General features: G+C 35.1%; 1 protein-coding gene across 1 annotated transcript in view; it reads right to left on the bottom strand.

Annotated features, from left to right (window-relative positions):
- Positions 1-22,983, bottom strand: part of ZFPM2 (zinc finger protein, FOG family member 2) — a 415,496-nt gene extending 392,513 nt beyond the window's left edge. The window contains exons 1-2 of the mRNA XM_052651795.1: positions 22,947-22,983; positions 22,585-22,743 (exon numbers count right to left, since the gene is read on the bottom strand). Of these exons, the coding sequence (XP_052507755.1) occupies positions 22,585-22,743; positions 22,947-22,983 (196 nt within the window). The remainder of the gene's footprint in view (positions 1-22,584; positions 22,744-22,946) is intronic.
- Between the last annotated feature and the right edge of the window lie 4,279 nt (positions 22,984-27,262).

Consider the following 27,262-nt stretch of genomic DNA (forward strand, 5'->3'; position numbering starts at 1 on the left):
AGAAGAAAATGAAAATCTATATGTATTCTTTATACTGCTTTCAATACAGAAAACTGTAACTTGCTTATTTCCAAATTACATTTTTATAAAGGCAAGATGCAGCAGAGAAGACATATTTGTGTCTGGGTTGAAAGTGAGTTATTTTGAATATTTTCTTTTTCTCCATCATTAAGCTTACTAAAATGTGTTTGTATTTATTTTTAAAATGGGTATAAAAAGGTCATAATTGAATGATTATCATATAAGATGGGCCAGTCACACAAGTCTTCACAATGTAGAAAGCTATAAACCTATATTTGTTCTTGAATAAGTACAGCTAGTTTGCAAAATCATGCCTTCATTTCACGTAAAAAAGAAAAATGATGTAATATACTTTGAGCAAAAGTATACTTACGGCAAAGAATGAGAAACATACTAACATGACCACATTTTAAAAGCAAAAGGTCTAATTTTGTAAGTGCCTTCATTTTAAATGATAATGTAACAAAGAGAGTTGGACTGTGAAGAAGGCTGAGCGCCGAAGAATTGATGCTTTTGAACTGTGGTTTTGGAGAAGACTCTTGAGAGTCCCTTGGACTGCAAGGAGATCCAACCAGTCCATTCTGAAGGAGATCAGCCCTGGGATTTCTTTGGAAGGAATGATGCTGAAGCTGAAACTCCAGTACTTTGGCCACCTCATGCGAAGAGTTGACTCATTGGAAAAGACTCTGATGCTGGGAGGGACTGGGGGCAGGAGGAGAAGGGGACGACAGAGGATGAGATGGCTGGATGGCATCACTGCCTCGATGGACGTGAGCCTGAGTGAACTCCGGGAGTCGGTGATGGACAGGGAGGCCTGGCATGCTGTGATTCATGGGGTCGCAAAGAGTCAGACACGACTGAACGACTGAACTGAACTGAACTGAACTACTGCTTTAAAGAAAAATAACTGACTTTAATACAGTGCAAACAATAATATTAAACATTCCTATTTATAAGGATAAGAGAAATCAGAAAACAGAATAACAAAAAAATGTGATGCGATGACAAAAATGAAAAGAATACAAATTAAAAATAGGGAAACTAAACCTTGAATCTAATAATGCTAAATTTTTAAAGTCAAATTGCTTGCCCTTTGAAGCATTCAATAACTATTTTTCACACAATTGTTAAATCTCTAATATTAATAGTACTTAAATATTTATATTGTTATAAATTATACATTGAATTTTTAAAATCTTTCACAGTAACCTAGAAAATACAAAATTTTCAGGAAACAATTAATATTACAATGACAGTAGTATGATGTTAATATGAGTTTTAAAGTTTAAACTCCATAAATTTTACATTCACTTCTATATATAGCTTCACAAAAAAAAATCATTTTAAAAAGTCAAATAAAAGTAAAGAAATACAATGCAGAAATCCAGTGACAGCTCTGCTGAACTTAATTTCCCTAATAGAGAAGTGCTGCCTCTGGTGGGTAACAAAGAATCAAACACATGCCCATACCACCAAACTCCATGCCTGGAATTAAAGGCTCTTTGAAAAGTGAGTTATCTCTTCTTCTCTGGATTATCAAAATGAAATCCTCTCCAGAAAATGTTTATTGAGCATCTACCAGGTTTAAGGAACTATGGTAGGCATAGTAGGATATATACAGAAAAATACCTTTTTGAAAGGAGTATAAAACTCATTATAGAGAGCAAGTTCATAAATTGAGTGCAAGACACGGTCAGAGAGTCATAAGAGATGTATGCACAAAGGCTCAGTAGTAAGGTAACAGTTTGAATCTGCTGTGCTCCTTTTTTTTTGTAGCTCACATGAAACACAGATGCACCAACCAATTGGGAGATCAGGGTTAGAGACCAGCTCTCACTTCTCAGACACAAAGAGGACTGGTTCTCAGCCTCTACACATGAGGACGCTCAATGGCCTTTTAGTATATTGGAAGAATTTAAGAAACCCGAAAACTTTGTTACCAACTAAGTCAATGTTACTTAAAACAATATCCTGTACCACCAAATCTTCTGGAGTGCCACCAGGGATGTCTGACCCAATTTAGGGAAAGCTGAGCACTGAAGAATTGATGCTTTTGAACTGTGGTGTTGGAGAAGATTCTTTAGAGTCCCTTGGACTTCAGGGAGATCAAACTAGTCAGTCGTAAAGGAAATCAGTCCTGAATATTCACTGGAAGGGCTGATACTGAAGTTGAAGCTCCAATAATACTTTGGCCACCTGATGCAAAGAACTGACTCATTCAAAAAGATCCTGATTCCAGGAAAGACTGAAGGCAGGAGGAGAAGGGGACAAGAAGAAGGGGATGAGATGGTAGGATGGCATCACCAACTCGATGGACATGAGTTTGAGCAAGCTCTCAGAGTTGGTGATGGACAAGGAAGTCTGGCTTCTGCATTTTATGGGGTCATAAAGAATCGGACACAACTGAGCAACTGAACTGAACTGATACTGACTTTACCAAAGCTCTATTTTTCATGGGGACTCTAATTCACACTAGAATCTACCACCTAGGTGAGTGACCTTTTCCTTGCTTTTCCACAGACTGAATGGAAGTTTAACTCCAGGCACGGGTGCAGAGGAGTCTACAAAGGAAAATGCACCCCCTCCACCAACAGTGAAGACTACAGCATCAACCTATACATTTTAAACAACATCCATGCCTTCTAAGCACTTTTCTCATATCTTGTGATCTTGAGACAGAGATGTGAGCATCACAGGGGACTTTGGAGAACATGTAGCCCAAATAACACAAGCTCACCCATCAGGAAGTTGATGTACAGAGAGGGTGACTTATCTACAGTCTTAGAGCTACAACATTTATTTCCACATGGGGAATCTCCCCTAAGCCTTCTCATGCTTCAGCAATAAGTGCTTCCCAGCCATCTCCTTCCCCTAACAAGCAGAACAGTAGGGCTATGGGGGAGCACAGAGAGGCATCATGAAGACCACCCAAATCAGCAGTTTGTAAAAGGTTAGGGGCTAAATTTGAGTCTCCTATCAGCTTGGTATTCTTTCGAAAACATCCTTTCTTGTCTCCCTACGCCCTCCCCATCCCACTAGTTGAAGAAAGAACACATACACCTTAAAATAGGTGAATTTTAGTCATAGAGAGATGGATAAAAAACTAAGCATGAGACTACACTGTTAAAAATCACACATCCAAGGACCCAGAGAACAGAGAGTAAAATTTTCATCATAACTACTTGGGTAAGTATTATATTCAGTTATTATTTATATCATTCTGCATACACAGAGAGAAGTAAATCTTCCTGACTTTTACTATTACATTTTAATTGTTGAAAACACTGCTATGCAAAATTCAATCAGTAATTAATATTGACAAGGCATATATTTGAAGATGCAATGAAATATATGAAAAACAAAAAGAAGCTTTCTCTTAAGAACCATATAATCTAGTTAAGGAGACACCCCGCATGCATAAGAGAGGTTGCCACTGACAAAAATAACCAGGGTAGTCCATGAATAATTCTAAATGAGATCACGTAAGATATAGAAATTCAGAGACCAAAAGCATGAAATGACATTGACCACGGAGAACCTTCTAATTAATTTTGAAGTTCTACCTTCCTATTGAAGACGGAGAAGCATTGGGGAACTGACATGATCATGTAACACAAATACAGTAATGAACACATATTTATTTTCTATGAACACACTTTGTCAGACCTGTGGTCCTTGAGTTTTCCCTCACTTAATCTGTAATAACAATCTAACTCACATCCCAGACATCCCTTCACAAAATTTTTTGTGAGACTGGAATTAAGTCTACTCTAAAATACTTCATTTGACAAATTACATATTTGGAAGGAAAAGTATTCAGAAACACAGTAAGAAACAAGTATGTGTGGAAGAATATATTGAAGAGTAATCACAATACTTAGAAGTTAAAAGAATTGACAGATCTATGGATCTATCTATTCTGTCTATCTTTATTAGACAGAAGTGATATAAAACATTCTTAGTTAACTGATTAAAAGACTACTTTTGAGTCTCTGAGCACTAAGGATACAAAACAAAGATGGTTCCTTCTCTCATACAACCTGTAGATTAGGACAGAGACGAATGAACAGACCACAATCTCATGCAGTTAATGAGCAGTCCATGGTGACAGAAGCACAGAGGCATGACATTTAATGAAAACTTGGTGTCGTGGAAGCTTCCCAGAAAAAGGAATCAATAAAATATCTGAAATTTGGAGGCATAATCTTAAATGAGTCTGAACTCTGTAGGTTTCATGTCCAGGGGCTCCATGTTTAAAAACTATTTTTTTTTTTCCAAATTAAAAATGAGAACCACTTCCCCAAAGAAAAAGATTATTGGAGAAGGAAATGGCAACCCACTCCAGTGTTCTTGCCTGGAGAATCCCAGGGACCGGCAGAGCCTGGTGGGCTGCCATCTATGGGGTCACACAGAGTTGGACACGACTGAAGCAACTTAGCAGCAGCAGCAGCAACAGCTTAAGTTAATGTGCAGGAAAAATGGCAGCTTGAAGGTGGTGAAACTAAAGACATTTCAGTGATGCAAAAATAGGATCTAGACAGAGTTTCAAGATGCTAACAAGAGACAATTCAAGAAATATTCCTACTGTTTGATGGTTGACTGAAAGAAGTCCTTTCCCTCATTCAGTATGGGCCAAATTCACCCATGATCATTTTCATCAGTAACTACTAGGAAAAGAAGATGGCAGGATGACTGCAAATCTCAGCAGACATTTGATACACACAGAACTTTAGTAAATCACTCAAAATGAAAATATTATCATTCAACTATTAAGGGCTTGATTGAACTAGTAATTTCATATAACAAAATACCTTCATTAAATATCACTTAACTGCCAAATCAAAACTGTAGAGCTTAGATTTCAACTTGGGCCAACATCTGCAGCAATACTCAGTATTGATAATCCTGATTCATGGAACAATTTGATCTAATTTGTTTCATTATGCAGCACGTATAATTAGAAAATGACTGAAAATAAACACTGCAGAGTATTCAGTAAAGAAGCACTCGAAAATAGCTGATAGTATACAATTAACAGCTCTAAAGAAATTACATTTTACAATTATTTTAAACCATTTATGAAACTGATTAAATGTACAATATGCATCACATTAATAAAAATAAATCCTGAGTGAGAAGAATAAAAGTCATTGACTAATTACTTGTGTTTTCTTAAAGAACCCCAAAATGGAAAAATGACCAAAAGCATAAGAGTATCATATGAAATGATATATTAATATTTAGATATAGAAAAAAATGGGTCAGAATTAAATTTATATTTATCTCAATGTCTGCTATGTGCCAAATACTGAAATCATAAAGATGAATAAAGAAGAGAAAATGTCACAAAGTTCAGATTCAGTATGGAACTTAAACATGGCTACTATTTCTTAGGCACCATACAGACCTAGTTAAATGAACATCATATCACATCAACAACTCTGCCATGTATTATTATCCCTATATTTCAGAAGAGTAAACCAATAGGCAGATATGTGAGAAGATGCCCAAGCACACTGCTGTTAAGTAGCAGAGCCAAGAATTGATTCCAAGTCAGTCCAATTCCAAAGACCACACTCCAAATCCACTAGGATATTATAGTTGAATTGAGGTCTAGCAACAAAGACAGCAAGGTGTGATAAGATAGCTGCTTTCTCCTCATCATATATAAGCCTTGTTTCTTCATTTTTATTTTAGGTGTACTATTTACTTAGAACTTGCTAAAATCAAATTATACAGAAATGCTTAATCAATAACCATTGCTCACTGTGCAGTTAGAAAATTAGATTTTGGTTTTATACTTTTTAGCATAACCTATTGCAATATCATTACATTTACTAATTAATTGCTTTCAGCACTATTTAATAACTAAGATATGTCACATTTTTCAACTTTTAAACCTTTCATCATTTAAGTTTATTTCAGGAAACCAGCTCTCATTTTTATGGTAATGTTTTCACCTAATTCATTTTTAATCTTTTTACTAATGAAAAATGAAATGATTAAAAAATAATTTAATCGAATATGAAATCTCTAAATTACTTTAAGAAACAGTATTTTCCCCTCACAATGGAGACTTGCTTCTTTCCTATCAATATTTATTCTCATGGAAAATTTATAAATAGAACTTTATTTTGATATTAACCCAATTTCAGCCTCTTCTTGATTTGAATGGGAATGACTTCATTGACCATCTTTTTTTTTTAACTTTTATCCAATTTTGATTCTTATATGTTTGAAAGCAGCACTCTAGAACAGCTTATGAAAAAATGGCATGAATAATTAATAGCTAAGATAATGACAAATTTGTTCAGATACTGCTTCAAAAGCTTTGTTGGTAGGAAGAAGAAAGGGAGAGAAAAGGATGCTAGGACGAGTATTATAGAAAGAGCTAGAAATCCATTTGATATCCATTCATTTACTTGCTAAATTCTTTATTCACATGCTTTTAAATAGAAATTTCAGTATATTTTTAGCAAAGCACAAACACATTTAATGGGATAACCACTATATACATCCAGAGACCAATTCGTAAATGATGAAATGGAATAAATGTCAAATGGTAACAAAATCTACAATATTTCTGAAATTATGGCTACGCGGCTAATGGTTTTCCATTGCAAGATTAAATTCTTTTGTTGCTCTTTTAAAAGATATCATACATATTTTGTGGGCCCTTCCATTTTTCTTAGTTAAGGTTTCAGAATCAATGAAAGCCCTATAGGAGGAAATGGAAGGCATTGCTGAGCACTATAAAACATCACAAATGACTCAGGGAAATGCACTAGAACATAGTCTTTGGAACATAGGAAACAGTGTCTTTTGATTCCACACCAGGTATTGTTGGCAAGGTGGTAAAAGCAGTGGCTCTATCTGCAAGGCAAAAATCATTTCAAAACACAAATAAATACCTTTCCACTGAAAGTTAGACATTCCTGGAGAAATTAAAGACTTGCCACGTTCTGAGGCAGTCACTTTTTCTGCACAAAATAGCAGCAGTGTTTGAAAGCAGTCATGCAGGCAAACAGCCTTTCTCAATCCTGCTCTTTTAATCCATGTAGTTCCTATCAATATTAACCTCTTATAGAAATTCTTGTACAATGAAACTATTGAACTTTCTTGACTAGGAGTGTTACTGTAGCTGTTAGTCATCCCTATAATGTATTTTGCAATCAGCTAAATCATCAAAGTATTTTTTAACAATGAACAGTTCAGAAATGACAGATCTACTTTCTTGTTCACAACTGCTTATCAGAGAATAGATATCACATATGTTTTCCAGGTGCTTCCTATAGTTAGGATACCTTCACAGAAGCCGCTCATGAAAGATAAGGTCATAAAAGAGATGAAAAATGTGTGAGCTTCATACACTTATGGTTTTATCATCAGACAAGATAGCTTTGGTTAAAGGACTGTAACAGTCAAAAACAGAAAACTGCAGCTTGTATTGAAGGGCGAGGACATTTAAGTTTAAGATTCAGTTTGTGTTTGCTTTGCCTAATAGCCTCCACAATGTTGTTTGGCTTAAAACAATTGTTTGGTTATAGATTATCCAAACAGAGGTGTCATGTTAAATTAACTCTACATTGCCAAATTACAGACACTGTTACATCTCCAGAGACAAAAAATAAAAACATTCAATTGTTACCCTTTTTTTGCTAATGTCTAAAAATAAAATCTAAACATTTCAATGGTGTGAATAGAGTACATCCATTATTCTGTGGATCCCTATAATATGCCTGTCTCAAGTCCCTCTTGACTTACAATAAATATATAAGAAAATGTAGGATTTTGCTGTGTTCTGGATAGTTACATTCAGTACACAAACATTTTTAAATGCATGCGATTTCCTTGTAACTCTCCTTTCCTTTTTCATACCCCAGAATATGAATCAAACAGATCAAAAAACAGAATCCACATTTATTTGATTATAAATTTTTAGACTCCAGATCAGGAAACAATCCTTAAATGTTTGATAACAATGGTCCAGGGCTAATTCTGTTATTCTGAAAAGAAACTGTCTCTACAGTCAACAGATGACCACTGTAATATCTGTGGCATTTTATTATAGCTAGTAAGGGAAAATTGTTGAAAATACTAATGTTTATGGTAACTGTATCAAATAAAGGTCACATTGAAATCATTGATAACTTAGGAAGAAAGAACAGTGGTTTATAAATTCTTTCTACAGTCCTGAATATTTATTCCTGACATCAGTATCAGCCTCTATGGAAAAAGTTTAAGTTTACTTAAGATTTGGAACATAAGGGAAATTTCCACATGAGATAAAATAAGGCAAATATTCAGCACTATATCATTCAAGAAATTTCACTCCTCGTTATTTCTCACAAGAACATTTACAAGCAAGTAGAGGAGGCATCTTACTTTAAAAGACATTTCTGAAATACATATTTCAAAGTTTATGTTTAAATAAGTTTTATTTTCTCTTCCCCTGCTTTGCCTCAAACCAAACCAATCAAAGGAACAAACAACAACAACAACAACAACAACAAAACCCTCACTGCAACTGAAAGGAAAAGCCACTGCAACTACTATGTTCCGTTCAGAGGAGGATTCTACAAAATTAAGCCATTTCTTGTTCCAAAGAGGAGACAAAGTAAGGCCTGATGGTCTGTAAATGATAATACTCTGAACTGTAATTGACCTATTCAGGGATCTGTTGTTCAGCCATCAAGAAACCATTAACTTTCAGTTTTCTGGCCTCAGTCTTCAAGCTTCAAACCCAGCATTCCCTTTAGGAAATTATCATCATCACCAACATCAACATCATCACCATCATCATCATCACCATCATCACCATCACCATTATCATGGTCACCATCATCACCATCATCATCACCAATATCACCATCACCATCACCAACACCACCATCATCATCACCAACATCACCATCACCATCATCACCAACATCACCAATATCACCATCACCATTATCACCATCATCATCACCAACATCACCATCGTCACCAACTTCACCATCATCATCATCACCAACATCACCATCATCACCATCATCATCATCATCATCACCATCATCATCACCAAATCACCATCACCACCATCATCACCATCACCATTATCACAGTCACCATCATCACCATCATCATCACCAAATCACCATCACCACCATCATCACCATCACCACGGTCACCATCATCACCAATATCACCATCACCATCATCATCACCAATATCACCATCACCATCATCACCATCATCATCACCAACATCACCATCACCATCACCATCATCATCATCACCAACATCAACATCATCACCATCATCATCATTGTCAACAACGAAAAGTAAAACCAAAGCTCACAATCTCTGAAACTGTCTCCCTAACAAGTAAACCTAGTCTACACAGAAAGATCAAACCAATTTGAGAAAGTTATGATCTTTGAATACCATTTTCCATACAATCTAATTGTTTATTCTTTCTTGTTTAACAATTCACCCCAGTGAGGCTTCTGCTTTCTCATAATCCATGTAGGAATATGAGTCATAAGCAATCACTCATTACCACAGTGTTCCATCGCCACAATATAATTTACTCATTATAATTAAGACTTTACTCACACCACACATCCAAAAAGCCAAGACCAATGGAGAATGCATATTGTGGGACGGCAGCTAACAAAAACTTTGGTCCCTATCTGAATGCCCTTTATCCAACAGTAGTTCAAATACCCTAATGATGATAAATGACTCTCACAGCTCACAAATAGGGGATAACATTTATTTCTTCTGATAAACCCTGTTTTTTTCTACTGCATGACCACTGAAATTATATATACTTTACTTTTTCATCTTCTCTCTATACCATGTTTATGGGAAGCTCAGATTTGCCTGTAATGCTCCATTTTCAAAGTATTTATCTCCCTTTCCTATGCTTCCTCTCATTATTTCCTGTCCTTCACCCTATGATCATTGTTCTTCCTGATCTCTCTGGCCCATACATCTCTCATCTGTGTCAAGTCCCACTGTGGTTCCACCACAAGCTGCAAGCTCACTAGTCTTTTGCCATGCTGCCCCTCTGCTTGGAACCCTATTACTTGTTTTACATAATTAATTCAGCATTAGATAGCAACTAAAGTGTCACATTCTTAGGAACATTTTAACCTTCCTCACTCTTTCAAACCACCTTGTACCACTTTTGTGATTATTTTATTAATGTCTGCCTCCTCACTAGAATGTAAATTCCAAAATAGCCAAGATCTTCCCTGCATTTACTCACATAGTAATCACAGCATGGCCCAAAATGTCTAGTATAGCAAGTGTTCAATAAATATTTACTGGATTGGAAAAAAACATGCATGTGGTGAGAACTGACTGCCACAATGCTTTGAGTTATTCATTACCCCAGTAATCAAGCAAAGATAAAAACAATGGCCTTTGAAGCTGGAAATGCTCCACAGTAACAGAACTTACAGGTGGGCGAGTGGTCACCTGATAATGAGCAACACGTTCCCACCCTCTCTTTTCATGAGGTGGACCACTCCTTAAGTTAAAAATAAATTCCCGACAATGGATTATAAGTGGAAGAGTCCTGGGAAACTTTCAGGAACCTATTCTTACAGCTGAATGTAATCCTAATGAAGTTTCCATATCTGGGGAGGTGGGCAAGTATTCTAGGTTACATCAGCCTTCTCCAAACTCAAATCCATAATCAGCTTCCACAACTAGGGATAGTCCCAGTGTGTGATCAAGTGAAGTCAAAGTCTCTCAGTCGTGTCCAACTCTTTGCCACCCCATGGACTGTAGCCTGCCAGGCTCCTCTGCCCATGGAATTCTCCAGGCCAGAATACTGGAGTGGGTAGCTAGCTGTTCTCTTCTCTAGGGGATCTTTCCAACCCAGGGATTGAACCCAGGTCTCCTGAAGTGCAGGCAGACTCTTAACTGTCTGAGCCACCCGGGAAGCCATGTTATCAAGCGATCCATTCAAACTCCTTTCACCACAAGGTCTTCCCACAGCATCTCCTCCCTCAGGGCCAGCAAGAGGTCCTTAGCTGCTGATAACACAAGAAAAACAGAGATAACATCCAGAGCACTGCCTAGATTTTCAGAAACATGGAAGAATGTTTTAATACAGTGTTTCCATGAGTATTTATACTCTCTTTATGCTCAGGGCAACCCATCCTAGAATAATAGCAGATTTGAAATTCAGATATCTACCATAAATGCCAAGAAATTTTAGGAATCTTATTCAAGGTTTTTCAAAAATTAGCAAGTTGAAAGCAAACAACATTCTTGATCATTGCTGTCTCCTATAAGATCACTCATATTTACTGAAGGTACGAACAGAGGTTGATGCAGGCCTTGTGGGGCCTGAAGCTTATTCAATTGGAGAGGCCTCTCCTTAAAAGAAGAATGCAAAGTTGTAATTACAACATTAGGTGTAGGGCCTTGGAAGGAAATGAGGAATTCTGAAGCCATGTTATACCACAGCAAACTAACTAAACAATTGATAAATAAATTTAAAAGGTGAATGAGTAAATTTAATATTTTGGCAATAAATATGAAGGTATGCATTTTATGTAAACTGTCAAAATCTATTCCTTTTACTAATGATCTGATTTGGGGGGGCACCTTAAAAAGTTCCCCGACATAAACTGACAGTATTATAGAGAAAACATCATTTTTTCATAAAAATTGGGTTTCCCTTAGGATATTAGCCTGTTTTCTTATTGTCAGTAACACTATATTTTTATAGAACTATTTCTTGTTGAGCTACTATATTTTGGTATTCTCTTTCACTGTCAGTCACTAGGTCAAGATACAGGTGCACAGAACATAGGCTTAAATGAGGCAGATCCTTGCTGGTGAATCAGTTTCCATATTGCAATGACGTGCAATGTCATAGGAAGCTTAAGAATGACTATGATGCTTCCTTAATCAGCCCAAACTTAACATTTCCTCCACTCTTTATATATATATTCCCTTTTCTCACTTGTAAATATGTTTTCCTTCCTTTAGTAGATGACTTCATCTTTAAGAAATAAAAACATTCTTTTATATATTTCCCTTTCTGCCTCTGTATGCGTGTGGTCACTTACAGGCACTTACACATACCACTTCCATAACCAGAAACAGGTAACATAGATTTCAGTATTAGTTAACTAGCCTGGAACATAAAAAGAATTGGAAAAAGAAAAAGAAAAGAACAGATTATCTAAGACCCAAACTACAGAATCTTGTGCTAATTTTACAGCAAGAACAAAGGCTGCATCAAATCCCATTGTTAAACAGGTAGCCAAGAAGTGAAGTGTTTTATACATCTATACTATAGATTTCCACCTAGATAAATCTCTATCTTTAAAAATAATCCTTAAAAAGACCTTCCCTTCTCACTGTCAGAAAAATATAATCACAGCCTACTGTCTGTGCAATTCCACTTTCCATCTCTGCTATGCGCGTTTAAGACTGGGTAAGATACAGCTACTGTCAAGTTTCAGAACAGTTTCTTGTCTAATCTTTCTACTTCTCCAGATCTTTGATACAGAACCTGTTAGAATGTATCGCTTATTTTTCCAGTTCCTATGTTTATCTCACTTCCACTCTTACCATCTGCTGCACTGCATTTCCTTCAGAAAAGTGAAAAGTTTTCACAGTGGCCCGAGCTTTCCCTGCAAACAATGCTCTCTTCTCCTCTTCCTTCCTTCCTCTCTCCACTTTTTATTTGGCCTTATTTTATGTTAAGGTCAAACTGTTTTAAAGAGTTCACTTTGCAAAGATTTTTACAGGGCTGAAATTCCTATTCAAATAGTTTTGATGGATTTGTAAACATTATTGCTATTTATTACTGACTTCTGCCCAAGCACACACATTTTGGTTTGTGCCCAGTCTTTTGAATCACCTGAAAACAACTTCACAAGAAACAAACAATGAGAAATTGTGACTTATTTCATGCCACCAAATCAGAGTAACAATCATCCAGTTAATATAATGAGTCTAAAGAGCTTTCAATATAGCCCTCTCATTTTACTGAAATGCCAACTCTACTTACTGCAAATTGGTTTATATGGACAGAGTTTTTAAGGAAGGACCAAAAGAATAGAAATCTTTGAAGCATTCCCCTGAAGTATTTATTTACCCTTTTTAAGTTTCTTGTATTTACATATGCCCTTATATTGACTGACACATCACGTCTAATAAGTGTTAAAAATACCTCGAAAAAGTGAATTTAACGCTTCACATGTCCAGGCTTCGTCTGATGTACTCATCTCCTTCTATAAGGATTATATAATGATGGACATCAGAAACAAAATTAGCTCTCTATCTTTATAACTACCATAACCTAGGTTTGAATCTGGTACTAACCTTTGGTAATTTTGTGAGTTTGGCCAAGTTACTGAAGCTTTGGAAGTTGCAGGTGAAAACAACATCCACCCTGCAGGACAGTAAGTTGATTAGAAACAATATATATACAGCAAGATGCCTGACTTTCAGGAGCAGTCACCAAATGGAAGTTGTTATTACCATTATTATAATTACTATAATTGGTATGTAGACTCAGTGCCAATCTCTGGAATCTCATTGAACTACAAAAAGAAGCAGAAACAGCAATCTGCATTCGTTATCAGTATTTGCTTCACTGGTATAACACATTCCCTTATTTTTACTTGACCTTTTAAAAACAACAAAAAAAGTGACTGACTATATTACTATAATTAAATTCATCGTACGGCAGCTTTCCACATTCTACATTTAGCACTACCAGAGGTAAAGATTATCCCATCAGGCAATGGAAGGGCAAATACTTTAATACTGCCTGTTGCTTCTCAAATGATAATCAAAACATTGTGAGAAATTTTACATACTAACAAGAAACTATGAATTTTATATTAGAAGATTAAAAGCTCTGAAAATCTTCCTTGATTTAAACCTAAAAAATGCTAGTGCAGAGTACCAAGAAAATGTTTTTGAATCATTTATGATGTTTAGCAATAGAAAGCAGAAAAGACATGGCTACTTCCAAGAGATCAGTTTCTCTACAATGATAACATTTTATCTCAAATTATTATGGGACCAACAGTAGGATTCAAGGTTGTCAACCATGTTAATTCCATATGATTAAAATAAATTAGCTTCTCAGGCTTCCCTAATTCTATTCGTTCTTGTAATTTTCTTTGAATAGAAAAATAAAACGAGTTAGTAGATGTAAATGATTGGCACACTAGTACAGATCTGCATGCAGTTTTATATTTTTTTTAATTTGAGCAAAATAAAATTGAAAAATACTTTTTAAATTTAGAATAACTGTTTATATAATTACTACTTGAACAAATCTACTTCCTTCAAGAAACACTGGCTCTTCATTCTACCCAGAATATCACTGAGAAAATACAGCAATAAAAGAGCTTAAAATATACAGTTTTCCTTAATAGTATTCAGCTAAAATCAGTGATTAATTTAATATCTAGATAAAAGAAACAGTCAATCAATATTCAGATGTCTTCTAATATACCGATGCCTAGTTTTACATATATAAAGTAATAGATTAAATAAATTCTTTCTTTTCTCCTGAGTTTCAACATTGTAGAGAAAACAACAAACTTACACTAAGTTTTATAGTCTTTCACTTGCAGAAACAAAATCAAAAAGGCAACATCTCTCAATGAGTACATATGGTTTTATATTGACCTCAGTTTTTATTATTAACAGTAATGATGTTGATATAAAATAAAGATATAAACAAAACAGGCATATATCTATCTCTTAAATATCTTATATAGTCAGGTAGAAGCAGAATAAAATATGCTATATTACAACATGAAATTCTTTCATAAATTATAATTATGTAATTATATATTTATCAAGTTTCACTATATCTAAAAAATGCCTTTAGTAGATTGCACAATGGAGAGCCGTTAATGGTTTGCTCACAGAAAAAACAATGAATTTATTTTATCACATGAAAAAACATAGCACATATTATCATACAAAATTCATATAAATGATATCATCATGACTCATTTCAACATTGTGTAAAATCAATCATGTTAATTTTGTTGAAATTTTCATAATGATATACCTGGGATCAAAGATGAGGTAAACAGATAAAATTTGATTTGATTCTTACAAATAAAATACTAAGCCATGAACAAAATTTGAACACCCTCTGGTTCCCAAAAAATGAGAAAATGCTAACTCCCCTGAAAGCACAAATTGCCTTCAAATGTTCCTTCATTTTTTTTCTAGTAATTGTGGCTTAAGGAAAAAAACCAAACTGATTCCAAATAAAAAATATATTTCGGGATTTTAATATGGCCAGAAGAGTGATACCACAATGTCATAAGGTATTTCTTCCTTTTTCCAATCTTACGAGATGAAAATACAAGTAGCCTCTATTTCTATATTCTAAAAAAAAAGAATTACTTTCCATTTTGCATTGTTGGATGAGTTATGCAAGAAAAATTTAATGATTTTAAAATAAATTTTTTAAAAAGGAGTACTAGATCCAGAAAAACAGAGGGTTTGCCAAGGAACAATAATGTCATGCGGAGGGAGGGGGAAGTGGAGGAGAAGGGAAAGGAGGTCTGTGCCAAGCAAAGCTGGGGGCTGTTCAATCAGCTCTATCAGGGCTCCATCAGTGTCTCCACTCCAGCCAAATCCAGAGAAAACAAGGAGTCAAAGATTCAGGTCAATAAGCTTATAGGCGATTTGCACAAACAGCTCCTCCAGCAAGGTAAAAAACAAAGTCATATTGGCTTTTCTTTTTTATTCCTTCTCTTTGAACTCCCTGGTCCAAACACACCCTGGAAATGTCAATGTTATATGCAAGAATTTAAAAAGCTCAGCTTCTTAATCCCGTTAAGAAAAAAGGAACCAAGTTGCCTGTAAAGATCTCCTTCCTGACTGAACTCAGAGTGATTATGGTAGAGCTGCCTTTTGCAGATTCCGATTCCAGTTGCCCAAGTATCAGAGGAGGCAAAAACATGTCATTAAAGGCACAAATGAGGAAGAAAGAAACCAAACGGACTGAAAAGCGTTTACGAACTGTATGTAAACAGACTTTCTGAACTAAAATAATAACAAAATGAAAAGTAAAAAGAAAACAGGAAACAAAATAGCCTGAATGTTTGACTGAATCAAGTGAGAAACAAGTAATTACTACTCCCCTAACCAAATTGTTATGAAACCGCTTTTGCTCTTCTTCTTCTAGTATTAAGAATCTAAGATAATTTTTTTGTTGCTTTACCTTGACATGGGGGTGAGGGATGACAAACGCCAATAATCCAGGCTTTAACTGATCACAGTCCAAAGAGAAATATGGCTTTTCCTCCATTCTTAAATTGTGAACAAAGCTACAAAATGACACAAACCATGGAAAGAAAGGCAAGAGTTGGGGGAAAGGAACATTCCCATGAGTCTGGAAACATTGGCAGAAATAGTTAAGTACAGTGATGAAATTATTCTGATTTTCATGCCTCCTGGCTCTATCTTTCTGAGTCAAGGATGTGAAAATTTATAGAGAACATATACTCAGCTCTGGTGTTGTGGAAGGGAGCAAAGAGACTCATTAGCTTCAAACACCCCTAAACTGTTCTTCCGGAAACTGCATTAACGAGCTACAGATGGAGTCTCATCAAGACTGTGGCTAAAGGGATGGTTCCAGTTGGAGTTATTTGTATTTCCTGACAGCTTCACTGATTTTCTTGCTTCCATTTCCTGCTTTCACTTGTACTCTCTGCAGCCCTTTCTTCTCTAGGTAAAGAGAAGTCATCATCATGGCTTTCTCTCAGTTATATCTCAGCTCTCCTCTGCGGCTTACCCAAGCCTTCCACAGCAACAAGAAGCCCAGAGATTCCTAGGATGTCAATTCCACAGGTACGGCCATACCTCTCCTACTTCCTCCCAGCTCTCCGCTGAGCTCCTCTGGCTTCCTGCAACACTAGCCTCACAGGTACAGTCAATTTGATCCTGGAGTACCAGAAGCTCACTCCCTTCCCTCAGGTCTCCACTCAAAGTTCACCTATCCTACCATCACTCTGTATAAGGCAGTGTGCAGCACACACACACACCCCCCACCCACAATGGCATTTTCTCATCCCCACCTGTGCTGTTTTTCTTCACGATCTTCAGCATCACCCATTATATGATACAATGTGAGTTTGATTGTTGTCTGTCTCTCAAGAGTGGGGATGGACTTTTGTCTATTGTTGCATCCCCAGAACCAAGAAAGGGGTCCAACACATGGCAGATGCCTAACATATAAGTTGAGTTGTACTTAATTCAATCTATGGAACTGAACTGGAAGCTTCTGCCAACCTAATTATCTGTTTATATTTGTTTTTGCTTTGGTATTAATTACTTCTGGGGCTAGAGCTAAATCCAAGTCTGAGTAACTCAGGCTTTATTCTATTTTCTTTAATATTTTTGCATTTTGCTATTCTAAAGCTTTTTAAATATAGAAAGACAACCTTTACTTTCTGCACATTACCTGGGTCAAATGTTTTTGAATGTGGTGAGAATGCCCATTGTTACACTGTATCTGTTTTCTTATTTTACAGATTTCCATTATGCTCCCTTTTTTCAACCCTAATTCTTCCAGATTGAAGAGCTCCAACACTAATTCATCTATTCAAGTAAAACACTGCACCCAGTGACCTCTCTGATCATTCTCTGTATCTAGATAGTAGGACTATAAGAAAGACTTGCTTTTCTTTCAAAATCAACTTTAATGACATTATTTTTCCCTTTCAGACTTTGTTCATAGATGATGTCATCAGAGACCAGTTTGTTAACTTGGTTAACTTTTTCAGAAAATCACTATTGAGAATTTAAAGTTCACTAATATATAGTTTCTTCAGTGGTTTGTGGGTGGTTGTTTGCTTGCCTGTTGACAGCATCATTTTCTAACAGCCTAATGATACTGGCCTGGCAATTTTCTGCCTGTTCACATACCATGTGACATCCTCCTGGAATGTATCCCAAGACAGGTTTATCTACATTAGTCATTAACAAACTTAAATATTTCAGTGAGGAAACCATCTTCCAAATAATTAATAATAGTAAGCCAGTTTTAGAGCTGCTTTAATATCACCTCCTTTATAAAATTGACTGTCTCTGAGTTGATCCAAGAATTGCTGATATATATGAGTCCTCACCTGCCAGCAGTGACATAACTCCCCAGGTTGCTTTCCAGAACACCTATATTTCAATTTATACTAGTTTGCTCAGCTCTAAACCAACATTGATGTTCTTCCATGTTTATTCTATAAGCCAGAACAAAGGCAGAAAAAAAGGCACTGAAGCAAATACTTCAGTACCACAGGAAATGTGCAGCACTTATGGACCCAGCCTTGATGTCTTCGTCATCTGTAAATTCAAGGAAATAATTCTTGCTTGTTTCCTTCCTCTCTGAGATACGGTAAGGCAAGATGCCAAGTGATCTAAACTCACTGCACCAAAGAGGGTGATGCACATTGAAGGCAGTGCTTTACACTTTGCTAAATTTCTTAAAATCTAAAAGGATCAAAGCAACTTTGAAATAGCATCTTTTATAAACATAGTTCATTTGATTCATTTCAAAGATGAAAAACAAAAAACATGAAATATGCAACTAACCCAAAGTAAAAAGTGAAAAAGGAATCAATAGAATTGTCAGATTCAAATGTTAGGCCCCCTATGACTATAACAAGGTTTTATTAAAGTGATCTTTTCCATTTTAATTGTAAATATTTAGGCTTTAGATTCATGTGATTAAAAATTCTACACATTTAAAGATGACAAAAGTCTGACCAACTTGTTTTACATTTATGTGGAATATTACATTATAAGAGTGATTTGGATCACATTTAATCACATTTTATAACTAGGAACTTTACTAACATTAATAGACACTTTGAGACTTCTGTAAAAAAAAAAAAAGAGTCTTCCCTTTGACAACAAGAGAATAGATAATACTCATGTGGAACAGAGGAAAATGCCACAATAATAAGTAAATAACTATTCTAAACACTGAAAACATCCTGTATAATGTAGAGGTTCAATTTCAAAAGGAAACAGCAACTTAAACCCATGATAAGCTATGTCTCCAGAAAGTCGAAATTTTTCTTCTTTTCTAAAAAGGAAAGTTACAACACAATAGATTGCTTTTATACAAAAGACAGTTGCTAAAATATAAATGAAGATGTATTGTAACTATATGAACATCTCAATACTCTTCTCTGACAATATGTCAAAATACCTTGTTTGGAAAACAAGATACTCCAGCCATGTTTTTGTGATCTTAGTTTTTAAATTCCTATCCTATTTGATAAGATTATCTCTGGAACCCAGTAAAGCAACTATGTCATTGCTAGATTGTGATTTTGACTAGATTTTTAGACAAAGAAACTTTCAAAATAATCCAATTCATTTTCTTACACATATTTACAATGTTTAAGTTGTCACAAATCATTTAGAATATATGCAAAAGTATGTTTCATCAATGATCCCAACTTAAAAATAGTTTTCATCAGAATAACAATTCTCACATGCTTCTTTAATCATGACACTGGCATCATTAACCATTTAAATACATATACTCTTTTAAACCTATCTGTCTTCTTCCCTGCAACAGGCAATAAAACATAATTATGTGTCACTGAGACTAATATGTAAATTTCTGCAGAAAGATTAGATTCTAATTTTCCAGAGAGAAAATTTTTTTCTTCCTATTACAGTTAATCAACTTAAATGAAAAATGAATGGAATCCCAGTATGACCTCAAGGGGATGCAATTCATATCAAAGAGTTGTCTCTCTTTCACACCAGTTCTTACTGCTTCAGTGGGAATTCCCTGGTCTCACAACTTATGAGAGTAAAATAATGAAATTCATTTCCTATTAAATAAAGCAACAGTGGTTTGAAATAGTAAAGTAGTATTTATCCTAAAAAATATTATGTCAAAATTAGAATTCTTATTCCCACATAGCATTATTATCTAGCTTCAAATTAAACAAAGAATTATTTGTATAATATATATTAATTATATATTTTTAATATATTACCTATGTGTGCATGTGTGTGCTAGGTCATTTCAATCATGTCCAACTCTTTGTGACCTTTGGACTGTAACCCACCAAGCTCCTCTATCCATGGGGATTCTCCAGGCAAGAAGACTGGAGTGGGTTGCCATGGCCCACTCCAGGGGATCTTCGAAACCCAGGGATCAAACCTGCATCTTTTTTGTCTCCTGCATTGTAGGCAGGTTCTTTACCACTAGCACCACCTGGGAAGCCCCATGTTACCTACATTATATATTAAATGTTACTTTGATATATTTTTCCACTTTCCAATTATTTATCAAACAGTTAATGTTTATTAAACAATGTTCTTAAGAATTGTAATTCAGTTTTGTTTCTTTTTTTTTAGTCCCTCAAGGCCTGTCATTATTTTTCATTAAGACTCTGTTTAGTATGGATGGAAGTTATTATTCTGAGACTATAATTATGTAATCCTATAATAAGCATCTGCTATAAGTCCATTTAGGACTTCCCTGGTGGCTCAGACGGTAAAGCGTCTGCCTGCAATGCAGAAGACCCGGGTTCGACCCCTAGGTCAGGAAGATCCCCTGGAGAAGGAAATGGCAACCCATTCCAGTACTCTTGCCTGGAAAATTCCATGGACAGGGGAGCCTGGTAGGCTATAGTCTCTGAGGTTGCAAGAACTGGACACAACTGAGCGACTTCACTTTCACTCTAAGTCCATTTTCTTCCAAGAAACTACTAACTTAAAACTTGAAGTTCTATTAGGTTGAGCAAAGAAGTTCATTCGGGTTTTCTGTAACATCTTACAGAAAAACCTGAACAAACTTCTTTTGCCACCCCAATATATTCTTTCATTAAACACAGGCCATCACCAATGATTATTACCAAATGTAAACAACATCTAATAATTATTATCACTGCTCTCCCTGGATTAATAAATTGACAAAAGTCTTGAGTCCATACACTAAGTCTTTTAAGGACAAGAGTAAGAAGAATAAATGATTCTTAATAGCTATTGGTTCCTTCCTTTATTGCAGTCCTGCAACGTAAGGCAGGTACTCTGCAGTGCGCCAAAAAGTATATTTCCTGATCAAGATGGAAAATGGGATGCCTTCAAACATATTTAAAAACTCTTCCTCTCCATCTAGCTCTACCAGGTATTGTTGTGGTTATGCAGCATCAAGAAATGGTTCTAAAAGGGAAAATATTAATTTAGCCTGAAATCTAAGTGAATACTAAAAAAGGTCTATTCTGTCCCTACTGTTCTTGTTTTCAACTAAAAGTCTCTGATGTGGGGGTCAAGGACCAGGTAACAAAGTCATCTTGAGGTCTCCAGGAGTTAATGGTCAGAGGTTTTCTGAACTTCAGTGAAACCAAGTGCTGGCGTTGTCACTGCATCTCCACAGTTTTAGGGTATTGAACTCTACGGACCACAGGGATGGAAATGGCTCACTTCTTTTATTTCTAACATGCCAGAATTAAGAGAAAGTTATACTGAGGTTTTAATAATAAGTATCAAATATAAATAGTTGGCTGCTGAGACATGTATATTAGCAGTTTGGGAGGATGATATATCAGCATTCTTGATTTTAGACTATCAATTCTGATCATCAAATTCACACAAACATGTAAAAACTCACTTTCCATAGTTTCTCTGTCTGCCTAAAACAAAAAAATATTGCTTATAGAAATATAAACAGACATACAGAGATAGACATACACTCTCAGTCATGCCCTATGGGAAACAACCATGGTAAAATCAATAAAAGTAGCTATTCTAAAACCAAAGAAGTAACCTGAACACTTGTGAAATTATACATTGGTGCAGGAGGTAACAGAAGATCCATCTCACTTGCGGAGGCCAAACAATCAATCGAAAAATTTAAAAGAATCATAAGAACCCTTAAACTCAGTTTTGGAAAAGCAAGTTAAATAATGAGTGTACATGATCAATGAGGACATAATTACTGGCAGGGCCACTTGGCTCCAAGTCAAGATAGGTTGGAAATAGGTTGAGATACAGTGTCTCAGATTCTTCCTCTGTTACAATGATAGTGTATTAAAAGAATATTTAGGAGAGAGAAAGAGTGTGTATTTTCTTATTTGTCAGTATCTAAAAAGAGCACCATCCTCAATGTTGAAAGTCAATGTCAAACACTTAAGGCATTCAGTGTTCAAAAGGAGTGAGCTCAAACCTTGTATAGGGACTCTGGCCCATTCCCTGCTTACCCTCCATGATGAATTCAGTGCCTTGTAAACAACTGACATTCAACAATATTTGTTGAAGGGATAAATGATGAACACTAAATATATTATAGTCAACTGTCCAAGCAACATGAAAATATTCAGTCAACTGGCCAATCAATACGAAACTATGTATTTAAATACACAATATGACTTATGAGTTATAAAATTCTTTTATCTTTCAAAATAATATTGCATTTTAAAAATCCTGTACACATTTTCAGACGAACACTCTTCCTCCAGTATATCAGTGCAGTTTTCAACTACACAAAATCATCTGAGTAAATGAACTCACATATCACGCCCAGCCATTAATGATTACCTTTGTTGCAAAAGTATTCCACCTCTTCACAACTCAGATTTTCAGGCCCAAATTCTGTGGAGAAGCTTTCCTCCAGTGGAAAGTCCCCCTTTGAGATAATGTCTGTTTCCTCTGATGGACATTCTTCTTCTTCCTCTTCAATGGCATCTTCTAGTGGCCCTTGAAAAAGAAGAGGGACACTGTACCAAAAACATCTGAAGAAGAGTGTGAAATAAAATCCTTAAACAGGGTCTTTTTGATTCAGGTGGTGAAGGAGGATAAGGTATTCTATGAAAGGACAAGTAGTACCAAGGGCACCCAGACAAAATAATGCCACATCCACGTCAACAAGTTACTGAGCAATGTAACAAGTGGAAAGAAGCCTGTTCCTGAAATTACTAAATAGAAAGCAACCTCCATCTCCCATCCTTCCCCACCTCCAACCTGAAGCCCAAAGCTTATTCTTTTATTCTCTCCTGAAGAGCAAAACTGTGCACTTTATGTTCATTTGTTAGAATTAACTGCCTGGTAAAGAGTACAAGTCTCTTTTACACTGTTGTACAATTTTACCTGAGATTTTAATAAAGATTTAAAGTAATTGAATGCATTTTAATTGAACTGAGATTTTAATAAAGTCAATACTTTTAAAAATCCATCTTAAGAGTGGATTCTGAGAAAAGATTTCATTATATGTGTTTGAAGCTTGAAGAAAAAATTACATATTTCTCTCCCTGATGAAAGCATAACCCTATTCATAATTAATTGAATTTTTTTCTGAAATGAAAAGTAGTTTTCTAATGAAAAAAAAAGTAATTTGTATTTATGTGATACTTTTTCTGTAATAAAAATACAACTTCCTTAGAGTGAATGAGAGTCAGGTGCATTACATTAATGGACCTATTTTATTGAAAGGAAAGGGTGGGCTGTAGTTGTTGAGATGGATCTGAAGTGGATGACATGGAAATACCACATGGCTGATTGTGAATTTCTGACTGCCCAGAAGAATCAAAGTATCCGACTCATTTTACTAAGTGGAAGCCTGCATTTGCTCCTAAAGAAGCACTGTGGCATTTCATCCAATGAACACAATTATGGTAATTTGTACTAATTGTCACTCATGTCAGCAGTCTCATCAGACAGGCTCAATACTTAAAAGGCTTAAGCAGTCTCTTTCTCTTACTTCTTGGAAATGTGGATTTAAATTTAAGGTACATTCAAGCCAAAAAAAAAAAAAAAATTATTACAGAGTTTCTTTGTCCCTTCTAAAATTTATTTTTTCTTCTTTTCTCCAAAATAACTAATGTTAAGGAAGAAAGGACGCACTAATTCCAAACACTCTGGTAATGTGCTTTTTCTTTTTTAATTCTAGGTGAAGAATTAAAAAAAACCATGTGTGCTCAGTTGCATTCAAAAGCCATGGATCTCATATTAGTTTTTATCTCTTGTTCATTATTTCATGTAATATATAATCTTTCACCTTTTAACAATTATGTCAAGTACTAAGACATGCAAGGAATATATAAAATAGTAATAAGGTAAAATATTACAATCACTAAAACAGTTATTTGAATAATTTGAATTATTAACTGCAAGTCTAACAAGGAATAAAATAGAATATTTTCCATTTTTTATTTTTTCAAGATACTTAGTTTTAATAACAAGTTTGGTCAAAATAAGACACCTAAACCGTTTCATTTTTGTATCTCATATAGGACTTTCAAAGTGCTTTCTTATGTGATCTTCAAAATAACCCAGTGAGGTACGTATGGGAATTATTATTCTTTCTTTTGGTAAATCTGGAAAGTAAAGGTCAGGAGGTTAGTTAACCAGAAAAAGGCTACAAGCTAATATGTGAAAAAGTTGACATGAAAACTCTATTTTATTTTAAAATACCTTTTATACCACACTACTATGCAAACCATTCTTTTGTAATTATAAATACATTCTTTCATAAGTAAAACTATAAAACAGGTTACTCATAAACACAGAATCCTTCAGAAACTGCTCATGTCTACTAACATAACTTTATTTTTAGATGTTTAAAGATCTAGTCTTAAAATTGAGAAACCTCTTACTGCTCTTCTCAGATTACCAAAAATCAACCAAAATTTAAACCCTCCCAGCAAAAATAACCAGGAAAGTCTTTTTTACAGACATTACCAAAAATAAAATAATTGATTATGAATATTTAATTATTTGCATAATTTATATTCTTACCAAGTCAATCTATAAAGGAAACTGCCTTAATATCAGTTTATATCATGTAACAGACAAGACAATCCAGACTTCTTTTGGAATACATACTCGGGTTTGGTTAACAAAAAATAAATCTCTAGTTGTAAAATAAATATTTTAAATAATTCATATAAATTTTACTGAATGTCTTTTTTACTGTGTATGCTCTTCAATTACAAAAGCCTACATATTAATAAAGAAAGTGCATGCACATTACTAGAATAAAATTAATACTAAAATACTTTTTTTTAATAAAATGTGAGCAAACTTTCTAACATTCGTAAAAAAGTCTTTATTGAAGATAATATGTACTTGAACAATTATTTAAAATAGTCCAGGACTTAACAATTTGGCTCCTATAGTATACATTAAATTAAAATTTAATCACTTTATTAAAAAATAAATGGAAAATCTCATGTGAAATTTTGAAAAAACATTGACATAGGCTCAATAAGTGTCTAACCAAGCCATTCATATATATACACATATGTCAAAAAGGCTTCCACATCATATATAACTTTTATTTATCAACGATTATGGTAAGATCTTAAATGACAGTATAGTGTTCTGTATTCCAGGGGCTGTCTTATTTTATGTTGTCTATCTATCTATTTGCAATTCAAAGCATGTAATTGAAAAGAAGCACTTATTGTCAAAAACAAATTACAAAAATCCAAATGAAAGGTAAAAAGAAATTTCTGAGTTCACTGCTCAAAATACAGGAGATCTCACTGTCAATATTTATAACAGGTTAAAAAAAGGTGATTTAGTAACCAATGTATATTTTGCCCAAAGCACGTGTCAGATTGATATAATTTATTGTACTTTAAAATGTGAAATTACTAACCATTTCTTTAGCTATGCTATCAAATCAGGCTCTGGCAAAAAGGTTTCTCTTAAAATGCATAGTATTTATGGTTTAAGATTAGATCTCACCCTACTCTCTATATTGCAAACCTTACAGATAATCAGTGGCTATACACTAACATTTTAAGAGGGTTAGAGACACTTGAAGCACAAGCACAATTAATAGCACCGATGAGGGAAGGAATGAAGGAGCCTCCTGTGAATGGATTAGTGGGCACAGAAGTCCACTTCAGAAAAATCACCACACATAATTTGACACAAATAATAATATCTACTTAGAAAAGGCTTACGACTGAGCTCTCTGTGCCCTCATGGAGAAAATTACTTCTGATTGAGGCCACTTGGCAGGCAAGTGAAAGGAAATCTGAATTTCAACTCTTCAATTGCCTCTGATTTATAGATATTCAAACACACTCCAGAATGAACAGTCTCAATGTTTATAAATATAAATATTTATCTGATTTTCCAAATGCAAACAATTAGCTGTACATCCTAAAGTTATGAATACAATGCTGGATGTCGGGCCCACAATGCTGTTAATCATCTCTCAGAATGAAGAGGTATCTTTTCATCTTTTGTATTGGATTACTAATAGAGATTACCTGAAGATTCTGGTGGATGCAAAGAAATACTTCCATTTTCAGAAAGGGAGACAACTGGTACCCAGGAACCACCTGAATTGACCACTACTTCTACTACTTCTGCCCTCTAGAGATAAAGCTGAAGCTAAGAAGGGTGGTGCAGATTCACAACACTTGACAATACCCAGGACCTTCCCAAAGTGCGGGAAAGCTTTATCTGTGTGTGTTAGTCACTCAGTTGTGTCTGACTCTTTGCGAACCCATGGACTGTGGTCTGCCAGGCTTCTGTCCATGGGATTCTCCAGCCAAGAATACCGGAGTGGGTAGCCATTCCCTTCTCCAGGGGGTTCATCCTGACCCAGGGATTGAACCCGAGTCTCCCGCCTTGAAGGGAGATTCTTTACCATCTGAGCAATCAGGGAAGCCTGCTGGTACTTGCTAAGGCTTTTATTCACCCAGCATCAACAGATATGTTGCAAAAGTTGAGCCTATGTGTGGCAGAAATCTTTCACGTGGTGGTTGTTTCAGTGATTCGGAATAGGCAAAGAACAATAGAGGCATTCAAGGTTAAGTAGTCCTATCCTATACAAAGGTAGCATAATTATTGAATGAAATGAATGTCAAGAATTAGATTTATTTAGTTAAGAAGCATTTTGAGGAATACTTCTCCCTGGACAAATGAATTCATGAGAAAATTATTACTATGATTTCAGGTGGTTGAAATCCCTGAAGCCCATCCAAAGCCACTGGAGTAAAAGCTAGATGACAAAAAAAAAAGGCAAACAAGCAAAAACTCTAGGGAAAAAATATAGGAGATATATAAGAATTTAGAGGAAATAGGATTAAAATAAGCAATACAAGGAGGAAATGCAAAAAATGATAAAGACCAACATCATAAATATTAAATCAAATAAACATGTCTTTCAACATATATTATCTTGATAAAAAATTTCCTACTCTGGCAGCCTACCATAAACTACACTGATCCTCACATAAATGTCAGACTGTCTTTGTTC

This window comes from Budorcas taxicolor, chromosome 14 (genome assembly GCF_023091745.1).
Source record: "Budorcas taxicolor isolate Tak-1 chromosome 14, Takin1.1, whole genome shotgun sequence".
Taxonomy (NCBI): domain Eukaryota; kingdom Metazoa; phylum Chordata; class Mammalia; order Artiodactyla; family Bovidae; genus Budorcas; species Budorcas taxicolor.